We start from the raw sequence: 13,826 nt of genomic DNA on the forward strand, positions 1-13,826 counted from the left end.
TAACACCAAAACAATATTTTTATTGAAATTTCATGCTTAATTATCGTCACAAAACTGACAGTCAGTTAATTTTTGTTAACAACTTCCGCTAATTGGGGGGTCCTAAATTCTGAAAATGCCCATTAACTCCATTAGACGCAAAATACTCCGTATGACATTAGCCTTAGTAGTAGGAGGAGCAATGATATAAAAACCTAATCGGTCTTGACAACGAAATCGCGTCGGCGTCGACACCGTATTTATAATTTACAAAAAAAGTTCGCAGCCTTCGGGAAATTCCGAGTTTCTCACGGTGTCTTCAGATGTTTGTTTTCAGAATTAGTAACTAGTTGACATGCAGAGCGACTTAGACAGTTTCCTTGTTTCGTTGAAATTGTAAATTCATAAGAATGCGAAGAAATGTAGACTCCTGGGAAAAGAGGAATGAAGTTATGAGCGGCAGGTTGTCAGTGTCACCGGTCTGGCGTGCATGGTTAAGAATTCTGCGACAATTTATTTATTTAAAAGGCTCTCTAAAAGAAATTACCGTTGCGTGCGTCGTTTAACTTTTAACGGTGTAAGATTCAACATTAAGCGAGTAATCATCCCAAATTATGATCGTCAGTTGAGTTTTAATAGGCTATAGAAGAATATTGACATAAATATTAATGTTCAAATGGTTATTTTGATTACGATTTTTATTCCCAAATAATTAATTTACGTTAATTTATTATCGGTCTGCCGTCATTAATTTAGTATTTACTGACGGCAGACCGCGAAAGAGATGGCGGCACGATCTTGATCTTTTTGAAAAAATTGGCCAAACATTGTCTTAGACCGAGACGCGTGGAAGAAAATAAATAAATAATAAATATTATAGGACATTCTTACACAGATTGACTGAGGCCCACGGTAAGCTCAAGAAGGATTGTGTTGTGGGTACTCAGACAACGATATATATATATAATATATAAATACTTATATACATAGAAAACATCCATGACTCAGGAAAAAATATCTGTGCTCATCACACAAATAAATGCCCTTACCGGGATTCGAACCCGGGACCGCGGCGTAGCAAGCAGGGTCACTACCGACTGCGCCAGACCGGTCGTCAAAGGAGAAAGAGGCTTTTTACCCAGCAGTGGGACACGACAGGCTAACAAATAATTAAGTATCCATATAAGTTATAACTGAAAAACGTCTCTAAATCACAACATTCCGCCATGTGTCCAATCGATATAACGGATTCGTTGTAAATAAATACCGCACCTTCATTCAGGTAGGTGAGGGGTGGGCAGATAAAGGGCTACGTCACAGCGAAGGAAACACACGTCGGCGGAATGCACGCCTGTCAATAACCACGCCGAGCGGCTGAGGAGGGCTCACGGAAAATTGAGCAGACATTTAGCCGAACAGTTGGCGTAGCCGAATGGCATTTCTGCCACGAGAAACGAAAACGAAACGCCGCGAAAGGTAGGCTGGCTCTGTCGCCAATACGCACGAGCGATAGAGATAGTTATCTACGAGCGTTTCGTTTCGTGAGCGTTCCGTGAGGTTTACTGACGATTCGCCAAAAAACGTTTCCCCAAGTTTCACATCCCAAACTATTATTACCAAATTATCATTTCCCAAATAAACGTTTGGCAAAACAACTTATCGCAAATTGACATTTAGCAAAACTTTTTTTGGCAAGTATTTGTTTCCCAAAATATTTACTTGGTCAAATCTCATTTTACCAAATATTATTTAGTCAAATGTATTGTTAGGCAAAATTTCCATTTCCCAATATATTGTAGTTAAATGGCGCACTAGAAATTTGTTTGTTGATTTTATACTTTGTGTCCAAGATTTGTGTGAAATAATGTGTATGTCGTACTTTTTTTCCTCCTGCTGCAAATTAAAAAGAAACCTGATGTTTTCAAGACCATTGTGTTCTATTAATTTTTAATTACATTAAAAAGTCATTTCCGGTTTGCTCACTGTCAACCTAACACGCTCCTCCTCGCTTCGCTCGTCGTCGCACCTAAACTGCCTCTGTACCACACGAGTTTTCTGTTACAATACTAATAAAATTATTACATTACATTTATGCCTTATATTTATTGTCAAACGTGGTTTTGCATGGTATAATTTGAAGAAACATTTTTTGACAAAAAAAATAGTTGACAAAATAATTTTGTCCAGTAATTAACAAAAATAAAGTTGAGCAAACTTTTCTTGTCTAGCTGAAGCACTTGGGAATAAAACAGTAAAAAAGTTTGGGAAATTATCATTTGACAGATTTTAAGTTTGTCAAATGTTAATATGGGTAGGTAATTGGCAAAATTTGTTTGAGAAATGAAATTTGACAAAAAAATCTTCGGTAAATTAAATGGATCCCGTAGAAATGAAAATGCAAATGCCTAAATATTTTCGAAATTTGCGATGTGATATTTTGACCAAACATGTTTTTGGGATATAAGTTTTGCCATTAAAAACGTTTGCAAAATAAAGTTTTGTCTAAATAAAATTTGACTAAGTAAAATTGTGCCAAATGATAATTTGACCAAACAAATTCATTGCGAAACATACCTTTGCCAAACAATAATTTGGGAAATGAAACTTTTGCGAAATGATTATTGGGAAATGAAATTTGACGAAACGTTTTTCGGCCAAACGGCAGGACACCGTTCCGTGAGCGTTTGTGCCATTGGGATACGCACCCTTGCTGACTACGTATGAAATTCTTTGACAACAAATGCTTTACATTGCCTAAATACTGTATGGTGTGACGAGAAACTGAATTGAGACAGAACAGAATTCCACTGCTATTTTAAGAAAAAGAATAACAAGTTTTGCTGGCTATAGGTCTAGAAATAGTTCACTATAAATATGCCTTCTTTTCGGTTGTTTATTTTCTATTTTTTTTAAAGGTAATTTAATATGTAGAGGTCAAGAATTATGTATAGCTGACCCTACTGATATAACCTACCTGCCGCAATATTATTTTATTATTTTTTAACCGACTATAGCAATGCAAAAGTTAATGCTTTTATTAACTGAGTGGAAATAGTGGAATGAGTCACAATTTCGAATGTGAATACTGTAACCCGTAACCTTTTCATACCATAAAATCTTTACACTGTAAAATTCTAATATCTTACCATTTCGAATGTCGCTCCGGTTATACACGGTGTAACATGAGGAAACCGAATAATTTTAACAGCGTATTCCTCATCATATTAGAAGAGTAAAATGTTATAATACACACTTACGCCTAGTTTCAGTATAACTATAGGTACTTATTATTTCTCAAAACAAAACGCTGTTATGATAGCGATGGTACCTTTAAGGGACATAATCTATCTATCCTCGTGGTGTCCTGCCGTTTCGCCAAAAAACGTTTCGTCAAATTTTATTTCCCAATAATCATATCGCAATAGTTTCATTTCCCAAAGTATTGTTTGGCAAAGGTGTGTTTCGCAATGAATTTGTTTGGTCAAATTATCATTTGGCACAATTTTACTTAGTCAAATTTTATTTAGACAAAACTTTATTTCGCAAACGTTTTTAATGGCAAAACTATCCCAAAAACATGTTTGGTCAAAATTTCACATCGCAAATTTCGAAAATATTTAGGCATTTGCATTTTCATTTCTACGGGATTAATTTAATTTACCGAAGATTTTTTTGCCAAATTTAACTTAAAATTCTCAAATGATAATTTCAGTTTTATTCCCAAGGCTTCAGTTGGACAAGAAAAGTTTGCTCAGCTTTATTTTTGTCAAATTAATCACTGGACAAAACTATTTTGTCAACTACTTTTTTTTGTCAAAAAATGTTTCTACAAATTACACCGTGCAAAACCACGTTTGTCAATAAATATTACAAGGCATGTGCACGCAATGTAATAATTGTATTAGTATTGTAACAGAAAACTCGTGTGTGATAGCGTCAGTTTAGGTGCGACGACGAGCGAAGCGAGGAGGAGCGTGTTAGGTTGACAGTGAGCAAACCGAAAATGGCTTTTTAAAGTAATTAAAAATTAATAGAACATAATGGTCTTGAAAACATAAGGTTTCTTTTTAATAAAATGTATCCGGACATGTAAGTGAAAATGTCATCCTTGACATTTGCAGCAGGAGGAAAAAAAGTACGACATACACATTATTTCACACAAATCTTGGATACAAAGTATAAAATCAACAAACAAATTTCTAGTGCGCCATTTAATTACAATATATTGGGAAATGGAAATTTTGCCTAACAATACCTTTGACTAAATAATATTTGGTAAAATGAAATTTGACCAAGTAAATGTTTTGGGAAACAAATGCTTGCCAAAAAAAGTTTTGCTAAATGTCAATTTGCGATAAGTTGTTTTGCCAAACGTTTATTTGGGAAATGATAATTTGGGAATAATACTTTGGGATGTGAAACTTTGGGAAACGTTTTTTGGCGAATCGTCACTTCGTCAGTAAACCATCCTCGTTGATAGATATCAAAAAGTAATTAGTAACTCGTTGCAGAAATGTACTTTTTTTTTTGAAAAAAAAAAAATGTAAATTTTTATTTTAAGTGCGAGTTTTACGAATAACATGTGAAAATACATTTAAAAAAAACTAAAAAAAATTACATAAACCAATTTTTTTTGGCAAAATTTGCTTCAAGTCAAATAATATTTTACCTTTATTTTTCCCTCAGAAATGCGTAGTTAAAATCTTTCGGTTTCCTCATGTTACCTCAGGTGCCTATCCCTATGAAGTAACGTAGGTAAGAATATGTGCCACATAATACGTGCGTCGCTTGTGTCATCTTAATGGATTACGTTCATTACTTTACCATTTGACAATATCATAATTGGAAAGGCGAAATATGAGACATCTTAATCTTCGGATAAATTGTAATAACTCTTTGATGATTCTTGGAAAACATCGGGTTTTATAGAAAATATTGAAATTATCCTTTATCCATTTAAAGAATAAAATGAAAATGTTCGTGGTAAAATACCAGTGACGTTTCATTAAAGGAAAAACGTAGTCACATAATTTTATCTATCAGCAAAAATGTTGTCTGTCACACTTCAACTAATCGTCAAGAGTAAGTAGTAACTAGCGTAGAAAGGTGATAAAGTGAAGGTTTTTATCACCGACGATTTCCATTTCCCACTGTCGACTTCTACGACACCCAAGGAAGAAAGGGGTTGGTAAAATTCTTAATCCGTCAGCACAAGGGAAAACGCGGTATTTATATTTATATTTAAATAATTAACAAACCATAATTTCCTTAATCAACAGTATTTAATGCTCATTCGAAATGCAGGGGTACGGGCGCACCCACAAAAGTTCCCACTTACGTCCAATGATATCTCCGGCCGGACCTAATGAAAATTGGCAGCCCACTGGCTCGGACCAACTCCCTCGCAAACTCACCACATACACACAAAAGTAACCTATATTAACTGTACACAAGCGCGACTTTAGCATACATATGTCTAGTAAGCGTAAAGTACTATTTACCTATTTAGCTGTTGAAAGTCGTGATTTTGCATTTTCCACATCACATTTTGCATTATTCGTATTTGCATATAAAGCCACGCATTTCGCATATCATATTTTCTACATAAACAGCAGGTATTTTCGCCGCTATGTAAATGACGTTTTCATTTAGTTCTCATGCTCGCAAAATTTTCATTATGTAGGTAGGTACTAATGTATATATCTTTTTTAAATTGCATGAAATATCCTAAAATTTTACCTATGCATTGCTGAATAAGGGCATTTTCAGAATTTGGGACCCCCAAATAGCGTAAGTTATTAACAAAAATTAACTCACTGTCAGTTTTGTGACGATAATTAAGCATGAAATTTCAATAAAAATATTGTTTTTGTGTTAATTGCGATAATCCACATTCAGAATGTGAAAAAAGTAAATTTTTAGACAAATTGTATGCTCAATTTTGTCGTCACAAAACTGACAGCGAGTTAATTTTTGTTAACAACTTACGTAATTGAGGGACCCAAATTCTGAAAATGCCCGTAAGTTCTACAAATTGTTATTTATTATATGGCATTTCATTACAGTAGAATGATGCTACAAATTCGTTTTCATCTAAGATTCCAACAGACATTTATCCTTATTGTAGAAAACGCAGTCTTGACAATATAGGCGTGTTCATATATGTGTGAGCTTTAGGCTGCCCCGATATATTTGATAGCTACTGTATCTACTACGCTTTTGAAAAGAAGCGTTATTAAAAATTCCATAACATGAAAGTAAAATTCCACAAGTCAGATGTCCTGATAGAATATCAGCGGAGTAATTTTATGAAACAAAGTTTGCGCCCGAGTTAATATTTTAATGCGATCCTCATCTCGCGGAGGATCGGAGTTTACAGACGTGTTTCCGAGCAAAATAGTTTCGTCTCCAACTTGTCATTAGTCCATTACCGTGATTAGTTTAGACGTAAGTAGGAAGCGCTGGTTTTAGTAACGAGCGTGTCCGTCGCTGTTTTTAGAGTAAGTAGTACCAAAAGCACTCAGTTGTTTCAAAATACGTTGAAAATTCCGTTCGTTAATTAAATAAAACTCAGGCCCTGGTTACAGGTATTTGTGTTTCCGTCTATTTTGTAGTTAAGTCGTATTGGATAGTTGGGTAGGACCTCAGAGTATAAAGTATGGATGATTGTTCCGTGTAGGCCTGCATGCAGCCTGAATGCACGGATTTATTTATTTTGTAACACCTTATAACTGTGCCGAATAGCACAAACACTCACGAAACGAAATGCTCGTACTACCTTTTGAGGCGTTTCGTTTTCGTTTCCCGTCACAGAAATGGCATTCGGCTACGGCACCAGGCCCCGTAGCCGAATGGCATTTCTCCGACGCCAAACGAAAGCGATACGCCGCTGGCTCTGTCGCGCCAATACGCAAGCGCGATAGAGATAGATATCTACTAGCGCTTCGTTTCGTGAGCGTTTCGTGAGTGATTGTGCCATTCGGCTAGCCACCCAGGCCCCGTAGCCGAATGGCATTTCTCCGACGCCAAACGAAAACGAAACGTAGTCCGGCTCTGTCGCGCCAATACGCAAGAGCGACAGGGATAGACATCTACTAGCGCTTCGTTTCGTGAGCGTTTGTGCCATTCGGCTACGCACCCAGGAGTGTAGTCCCGTGTGCGCCCGCTCCCGTCACCGCTCGAGACCCACGCCACGCGCCAGGCCCGACAGGGCGGGTGACACTGACACACTCTCCCGCGCCGCGAGAGCACACGGCGCGACGTCGCCCTACCTCGCCTCGCGACTAACGGAGCTCATTAATGTTTCAACGGCTGTAAGCGGCGGCGTCGTTTATTCCTAATTGGAAGCTGAAAAAACAATCGCAACGCCGAGAAAAGGTTTTACTGCTAATTTACTTCCTATTCCAAGTTCGGCGCGGGATTAATGCTGAATGAGAGCGTTGTGTATAGCCAAATAGATTGCTTCCTTTATAGGCTTCGACTTATTGATGGCCAGGTATTCGAATCGGCGATTAGTTTGTTTCCGTGAAATTTCGTCGTCCAATATAGCGCTGGCTCGAAACCTTCTATTTACTCTAGGGTCTCTAGGTCTAAATTAAATCCATTGGTGCAGAAACGATGTTTACGGTTTATCGAAACTGCACAAATTTGGTGCGGCATTTAATTAAGTTTGCAAATTGGAGGCGGCCCGCCAAATGAACGCAACGAACACATTGTCTTGTATGAGCATAGAATTGGGCGTGTTGCCTGCTGGAATAATTCAACGGAGAACGATATTGTTTAAATGACAGTTGCTCACTTCGAGCAAGCGCACAACAATCGACCAGACGGAAAAATCATCAATTTAATATAGGTATACAAAACAAGCGTTTTATAATGTAAAAGCTTTCATTAGTCTTTAAATAAATAAATATTATAGGACATTCTTACACAGATTGATTGAGGCCCACGGTAAGCTCAAGAAGGCTTGTGTTGTGGGTACCCAGACAACGATATATATAATATATAAATACTTATATACACAGAAAACATCCATGACTCAGGAACAAATATCTGTGCTCATCACACAAATAAATGCCCTTACCGGGATTCGAACCCAGGACCGCGGCGAAGCAGGCAGGGTCACTACCGACTGCGCCAGACCGGTCGTCAAAGTCTTTAATATAATTAATTAATTGTGACGCGAATAAATCAAACTGGTTCCTTATCTGACTGATAGTAGGTCGAATAGTATTAGTAGATCATAATGATATTCAACGAATACATGAAAGTGGTGGATTTTATAAGAAAAAAATAGCGTTCAACACAAAATTCACACCATTTTATGAATTCACTTATGTATACCTATCTATGCTAACGTTTACTGCCTGAAAATGAACAATGTAGTACCTGCAGTATCTAACTTAGGTAGGTACTCGTAGATTGACTAGAATAGATTTGGTTAGATAATTATTTAATAGAGAATCGAGATAATAGGCGCCCTTTCAAAGGAAAATCACCGGCAGATGCTAGCAAATCTAAACTTGTACATCGATCTAAATTACTGTTTTACATTATCGACGATGACTTGGTAATATAATTAAAGAAGAGTTATTGCCGTACTCTCAGACTCCTTAGAGATCAATTAGTAAAGTAATAACTATTTTCTGAGCTCTCTGCGTTATCAACGACGCAACGAAGCCTCGACGTTACGTTGTCACCTAAATCTAGATGACGTTTCTTACTTTTATGTGTTTATTTTTTATGCTCTTATGTATTTTTAGTTACTCAGTGCTTTGGTTTTTACTGTCATACTGTGTAACATATTTGAAATAAAAAATAAAAAAATTATTAATTAATTAATCTCTAAAATAAACTATTGATTGATATACTGTAACTATAGGTATACCCCGCCTGTTAGTAAAACTGTAACAATCTTAATAGTAATTTGAAGCGTTTTTCGAGATCACAATAAAAGCTAATTTCACTTATGTCTACCTTCTTGACCTACTCAAGACTATGTCTACCTTCTTGACCAATAGCACAGTATAATAAAGAGTACTATCGTACAGTATGGCCACTCCCGCTCCCCGCTAAAAGTGCCGCCCACCCCCTCTCGGTTACCTCACAGTTACCGCCTGTCAAAAACGCGAACAGTCGACCTGTCATATGTCACTCATACAAGCATGGTACGCGTTCACCTACACGAGCTTAGACTGTGTGCTAGGAACGCGCCTCTTTCATATATTTGATCGCCAGTGTCCGAGGTGTGCCAATAGCTTATGTTTATGACTATAGCGGGCGTCGAACACAATATTGACTGTAATGCAATATTCATACCTAATCCAGCTCTAAGCAGCTCCCCATATGTCTGTTGTAATTCACTTTCCTGGCTACTGACTGCACTTAATCCTACCTGGTACATAACTGGTCCATCATCAGAAGTTCCTCTTATTTTAATTTTAACATTGTAATGCGATATTAAATAAAGCCTTTGTATGTCTTATTACGAGCGTTTCGTTTCGTGAGCGTTTGTGCCACTCGGCTAAAGATTAGGTATAGCGGTCGCAACATGCTGTTTATGTACCTGGTCCAGCTTCAGCAGTTCCTCGGGCGTGTCGGGCAGTTGGCCAAGCATGAGCGGCGGGTTGATGTTAACCTCCTTGCCCAGCGACCGCACAACTTCCTCGCGGTTGTACCGGTCAGCGAAGACGCATGACGCTGGTATCAGCCCGTGTACCGTGTAGCTGATCGCCCGGACTAGAATTCTGGGGACAAAGAATAGGAGACTTCATTTATTACGGTGCAACCTTTACATCAGCACAGTATAATAAAGAGTAATAATACAGTATGGGATCTCCCGCTCCCCGCTGAATGATATCAGTACAGATGTACTAGATGTAAATATGTGTAGATACACATACCTAGAAGTTTCAAAATTACGGTAGCTTCTTTTAAATTAAGGAAGGTGTTAATGTGAGTGCGTTTTCGGTTACTTAAAAGTTAATATTTAATTAATATGTATATAATTGTAGTTTTGATACAACTTCTGTCGTTTGTGTTATGCATTCACTACTGCAATAATATTCTTTGAGTTTAAAATGATAAAAGTAAAAAAAAACAGCATTTTTACCTGACCTGGTGGGTTACCATGAAGTGATAAAACCGTTCAGTTTAGGTTGAGAGAAAGGGACGAAGCTATAGCAGTTCCATAGCTCCGTCCCTCTCTCTCAACCTAAATTGAACGGCTTTAGCACTTCATGGTAGCCCCCCTGTTCTTTTGTTACAATGTCGAGTTGTAAAAAGTTGGAATAAAAAAAAAACAACGAGAAAATTCTAATTATTTGTAACAGAATGTTAAAACGTCGTGAATGCTTATACATATACCTGAATAGGATACTTTTTTTTAAAGTCTGTCTTACATGATTAATTACTGACCAAATAACCGAAAAAAAAATCACTAAGTATATTTTATTGTGACTTAAAACTGCAAAAAATATTTGCATTCTCAAGTAAGTACTTATTATGTTAATATGATTATAATTATAAATTCTATTATTCTACAAACATAAAAGATTGAACTCCTATTATCACGAAAATTCAAGTCAAATTAAGCCGACTGACTTGCTTATCGTGGCGCCGTCTGAGCAAGCAAAGTAGATCGCGAAAAAACAAAGGTTTTTAATTAAATTCTCTTGTTGTCTGACGTTTCAGTTTCCCTGCGACAGATAATGAAAATACCGGTATTCACGGTAAGCTTTCCTGGCATCTACGGCACAATCCCTTTGTGAAAAGAAGACATTTTTGCGGCTTGTCTTGATTCTATAGAATGCTAAGTGATTTGTATTTAAAAATGTATTACCATATTTCGACATATCAAACTACGAATACTAATATAATAATTTTAATTTTAATATACCATATAATAACTATGTACCTAAATCAATTGTGACGTGTAATATGTAACAATATTATAAATAAATGAGTATGAGTATGAGTATGAGTATAAGTTTTGCCTAATGAGGAGGCACACTGACATTTTATCCCGCTGTGCAAGTGTCTGGGCATGTCAGTGTCATTCATATTTGTGAGAGAGAGAAAACAAATAATTATCATCTCGCTCTCACGTGTGAAATTACTTATCTGTGCAATGGACTAATAGGGTGGCGCCATCTCTGTGTGGCCTTTGAGTGTGTCTCCTCATTAGGACATTGTATTTTTAGTACAGATGGTGTTTTCTTTACGCACTAGTGCTAGAAGTCGTTCATTTCTTGTAAGGTCGAAACTTCGGAGGGCCATCTGTACTGAAAAACGTCGTACAATACACGTGTGAAAAGGAAATTCATAACTCGTGTCGATTTACCACTCGTTTCGAACTTCCTCTTTATCGCACTCGTATCGTAATTAACTATTTCATTTCGTCATAAAATTGTGAAATATACATTAGGCGGTGCCCGATTGATATTCCGAAATAAAATACGCCGATTTTCGGTACGCCGACAACGATTCGCCGACGTCTTTTTTGGCCGAATAACGATTGGAAGATTCTCATTTCGCATAATATTCGTTCGTAAACGGAGTCGGTAAGTAGAAATTTGATACGCCGATTTACTTTTCGTCGAATAATCATTTAGTAATTGTAAAAATTGGCCGACAAAAAATTGGTCGAAACACAATAAATAGGTCGAGTGATCATTTGTTTTTTTTTTTGGTGAGTTGGCTGGAATTTGCGTACAAACTGTTCTGCAGATTTAAATATGTAGTTGTTAGATTGTTTATAGAATAACTCACATTTCTTTCAACTACTTATTTATATTAATCATCATGTTCTGATTCTAAGGATTAATTTTAGTAAATTATGTATTGTTGTTTTCAACTCACCAAATTTTTAATTTTAAAATTTTTATTTCTAACATAATGTTGCAAGTGTATGTAAATTATTACCGCAACGAAATGTTTTTCACATTATACATTGATTAAGAAAAAAAAGTGTCTATTAAGTGGGTAATTTTTTTATAACAGCGATAATTCATTAATTCGAAAATATTTTAACAATGTATAAAATGTGAAACGTTATTCGACAAAACGTGGCCTAAACGAAAATATTACTTAGCTAAATGAAAAATGTCCAATAATAATTCAGATAATTTGCACAGAAGCGAAATGAACTGTATGCGAACCAAGATTCTACGTAACGTTGTTCGACCAAAAGTGACAGCGACAGTTTGATTATTCGGCTAAATAACATTCGGCGAATCGTTGTCGGCGAATCAATAATCGGCTAAAAAATTGTCGGAGAATCATTAGGTAGCCACATTAGGCACAGCTTTGAAAGATATGTAATTTTTGACGTAAAATGCTTAATAATGGGGTATATTTTACAAGGAAATTGTATAGTTTCATTTAATTAAATTTATAATTATTATGTCCCAATGTAGGTGTGTGTACAAAGATATGAATTTTATTTCATTGGCTCAGTAAGACTATAAAATAATATTTAACATGGTGTTCTGCCGTTTCGCAGAACTATTTTTGGCCGAATTTCATTTGCCAACCAACGTTTCGCCGAAGTTTCATTTTGACAACTAACATTTAGCAATTTTTTGTATGGCAACTTTTCATTTGGAAGAATTATTGTATAGCAGATTATTATAATCCAACTCTAAATGTTTAGAAGACTTATCATTTACCAAATATTTCACTTGGTCAAAAAACTCTTCGACGAATAATATTTCGCAACAAAACATTAGGCAATTTAAATAATTTTTAACACCACCCATTCGGAAAAGAGAGATTTCTTCCCTGTTAGGAGGGAGCAAAGTAACACTTTTCTGTTCAAGGACTATGTTGCCAGTAGTATAATCATATATTACAGAGTCCAGTTAGGTGCGACGACGAGCGAAGCGAGGAGGAGCGTGTTAGGTTGACCGTGAGAAAACCGGAAAAAACTTTTTAAATGTAATAAAAATAAATAAAACAATATTCTTGTAAAAAAAAGTAAGTAGGTAACTATTTTTATTAACTATTTAAAAAAATTTATACGTAAGTAACAATTGCATCCCTGCTGTCAATAAATTTAGAAGTTCATAGGAGTTCATAAGTTCATTTCGAAATACGCCATACATATTGTTGGTGTTCAATAATACATTTGGTTTAAAAGAAACAACTAGTTGTATATTACGCGAAGTAAAACATTCGACAACACGAAAGTTTGGTTTAAAAAAAAGGCTAAATAAAAAAAAAACAATAATATATGATAATTTGGGAAATGAACATTCGGCGGAACGAAATTCGCCGTATGACGTTTACTTGACGTTTACCAAATAATTAACCTTATGTTATTAGAAAGTGCGTCAGGAGTTCGACCACCGATTAATTATAGATATAGTTAAGTACTTCCATCGATACTTGGAAAATTTGGACATTTAAAACTATTTTCCACCCTAAACTTTGTCACGTTAGAAGAAAATATTAGTTTATTGGCTCTTATATTTCCGTTTATCAACCTTCGGGCTAACAGTTCTGTTTACCTACAGTTTAGCTAAGGACGGAAAAATACGTCTATAGATTTTTTCCCTATTAGTTACTCATACTATAATCTTTAGGTAAGACATGTCACATGACCATTATGCAAGTATTTTTCTCGCAGACCCTCTTCGTTATGATTACGCGAGCACCCCGTTCATCGCAAAAACATTTTTATTCTGTATGATAATAAGCAAAACGACGAACTCATAACAAAACTTCCCGAAGCTTTCAGTATAAAGTTCCTGCTTCCAGTTTGGAGCATGGAATGTTTAAGAAGACGTAAGCTAAGCGTACACACAATATTTTCGTCCTTTACTCTAAATAGTTTACCAATACAAGAC

General features: G+C 36.0%; 1 protein-coding gene across 1 annotated transcript in view; it reads right to left on the minus strand.

The window, feature by feature from the left end:
- LOC125235339 overlaps positions 1–13,826 on the minus strand; it is a 129,419-nt gene that overhangs the window by 17,627 nt on the left and 97,966 nt on the right. The window contains exon 7 of the mRNA XM_048141879.1: positions 9,545–9,725. Within this exon, the coding sequence (XP_047997836.1) occupies positions 9,545–9,725 (181 nt within the window). The remainder of the gene's footprint in view (positions 1–9,544; positions 9,726–13,826) is intronic.

The sequence above is a fragment of the Leguminivora glycinivorella genome, chromosome 17, assembly GCF_023078275.1.
Source record: "Leguminivora glycinivorella isolate SPB_JAAS2020 chromosome 17, LegGlyc_1.1, whole genome shotgun sequence".
NCBI classification, from domain to species: domain Eukaryota; kingdom Metazoa; phylum Arthropoda; class Insecta; order Lepidoptera; family Tortricidae; genus Leguminivora; species Leguminivora glycinivorella.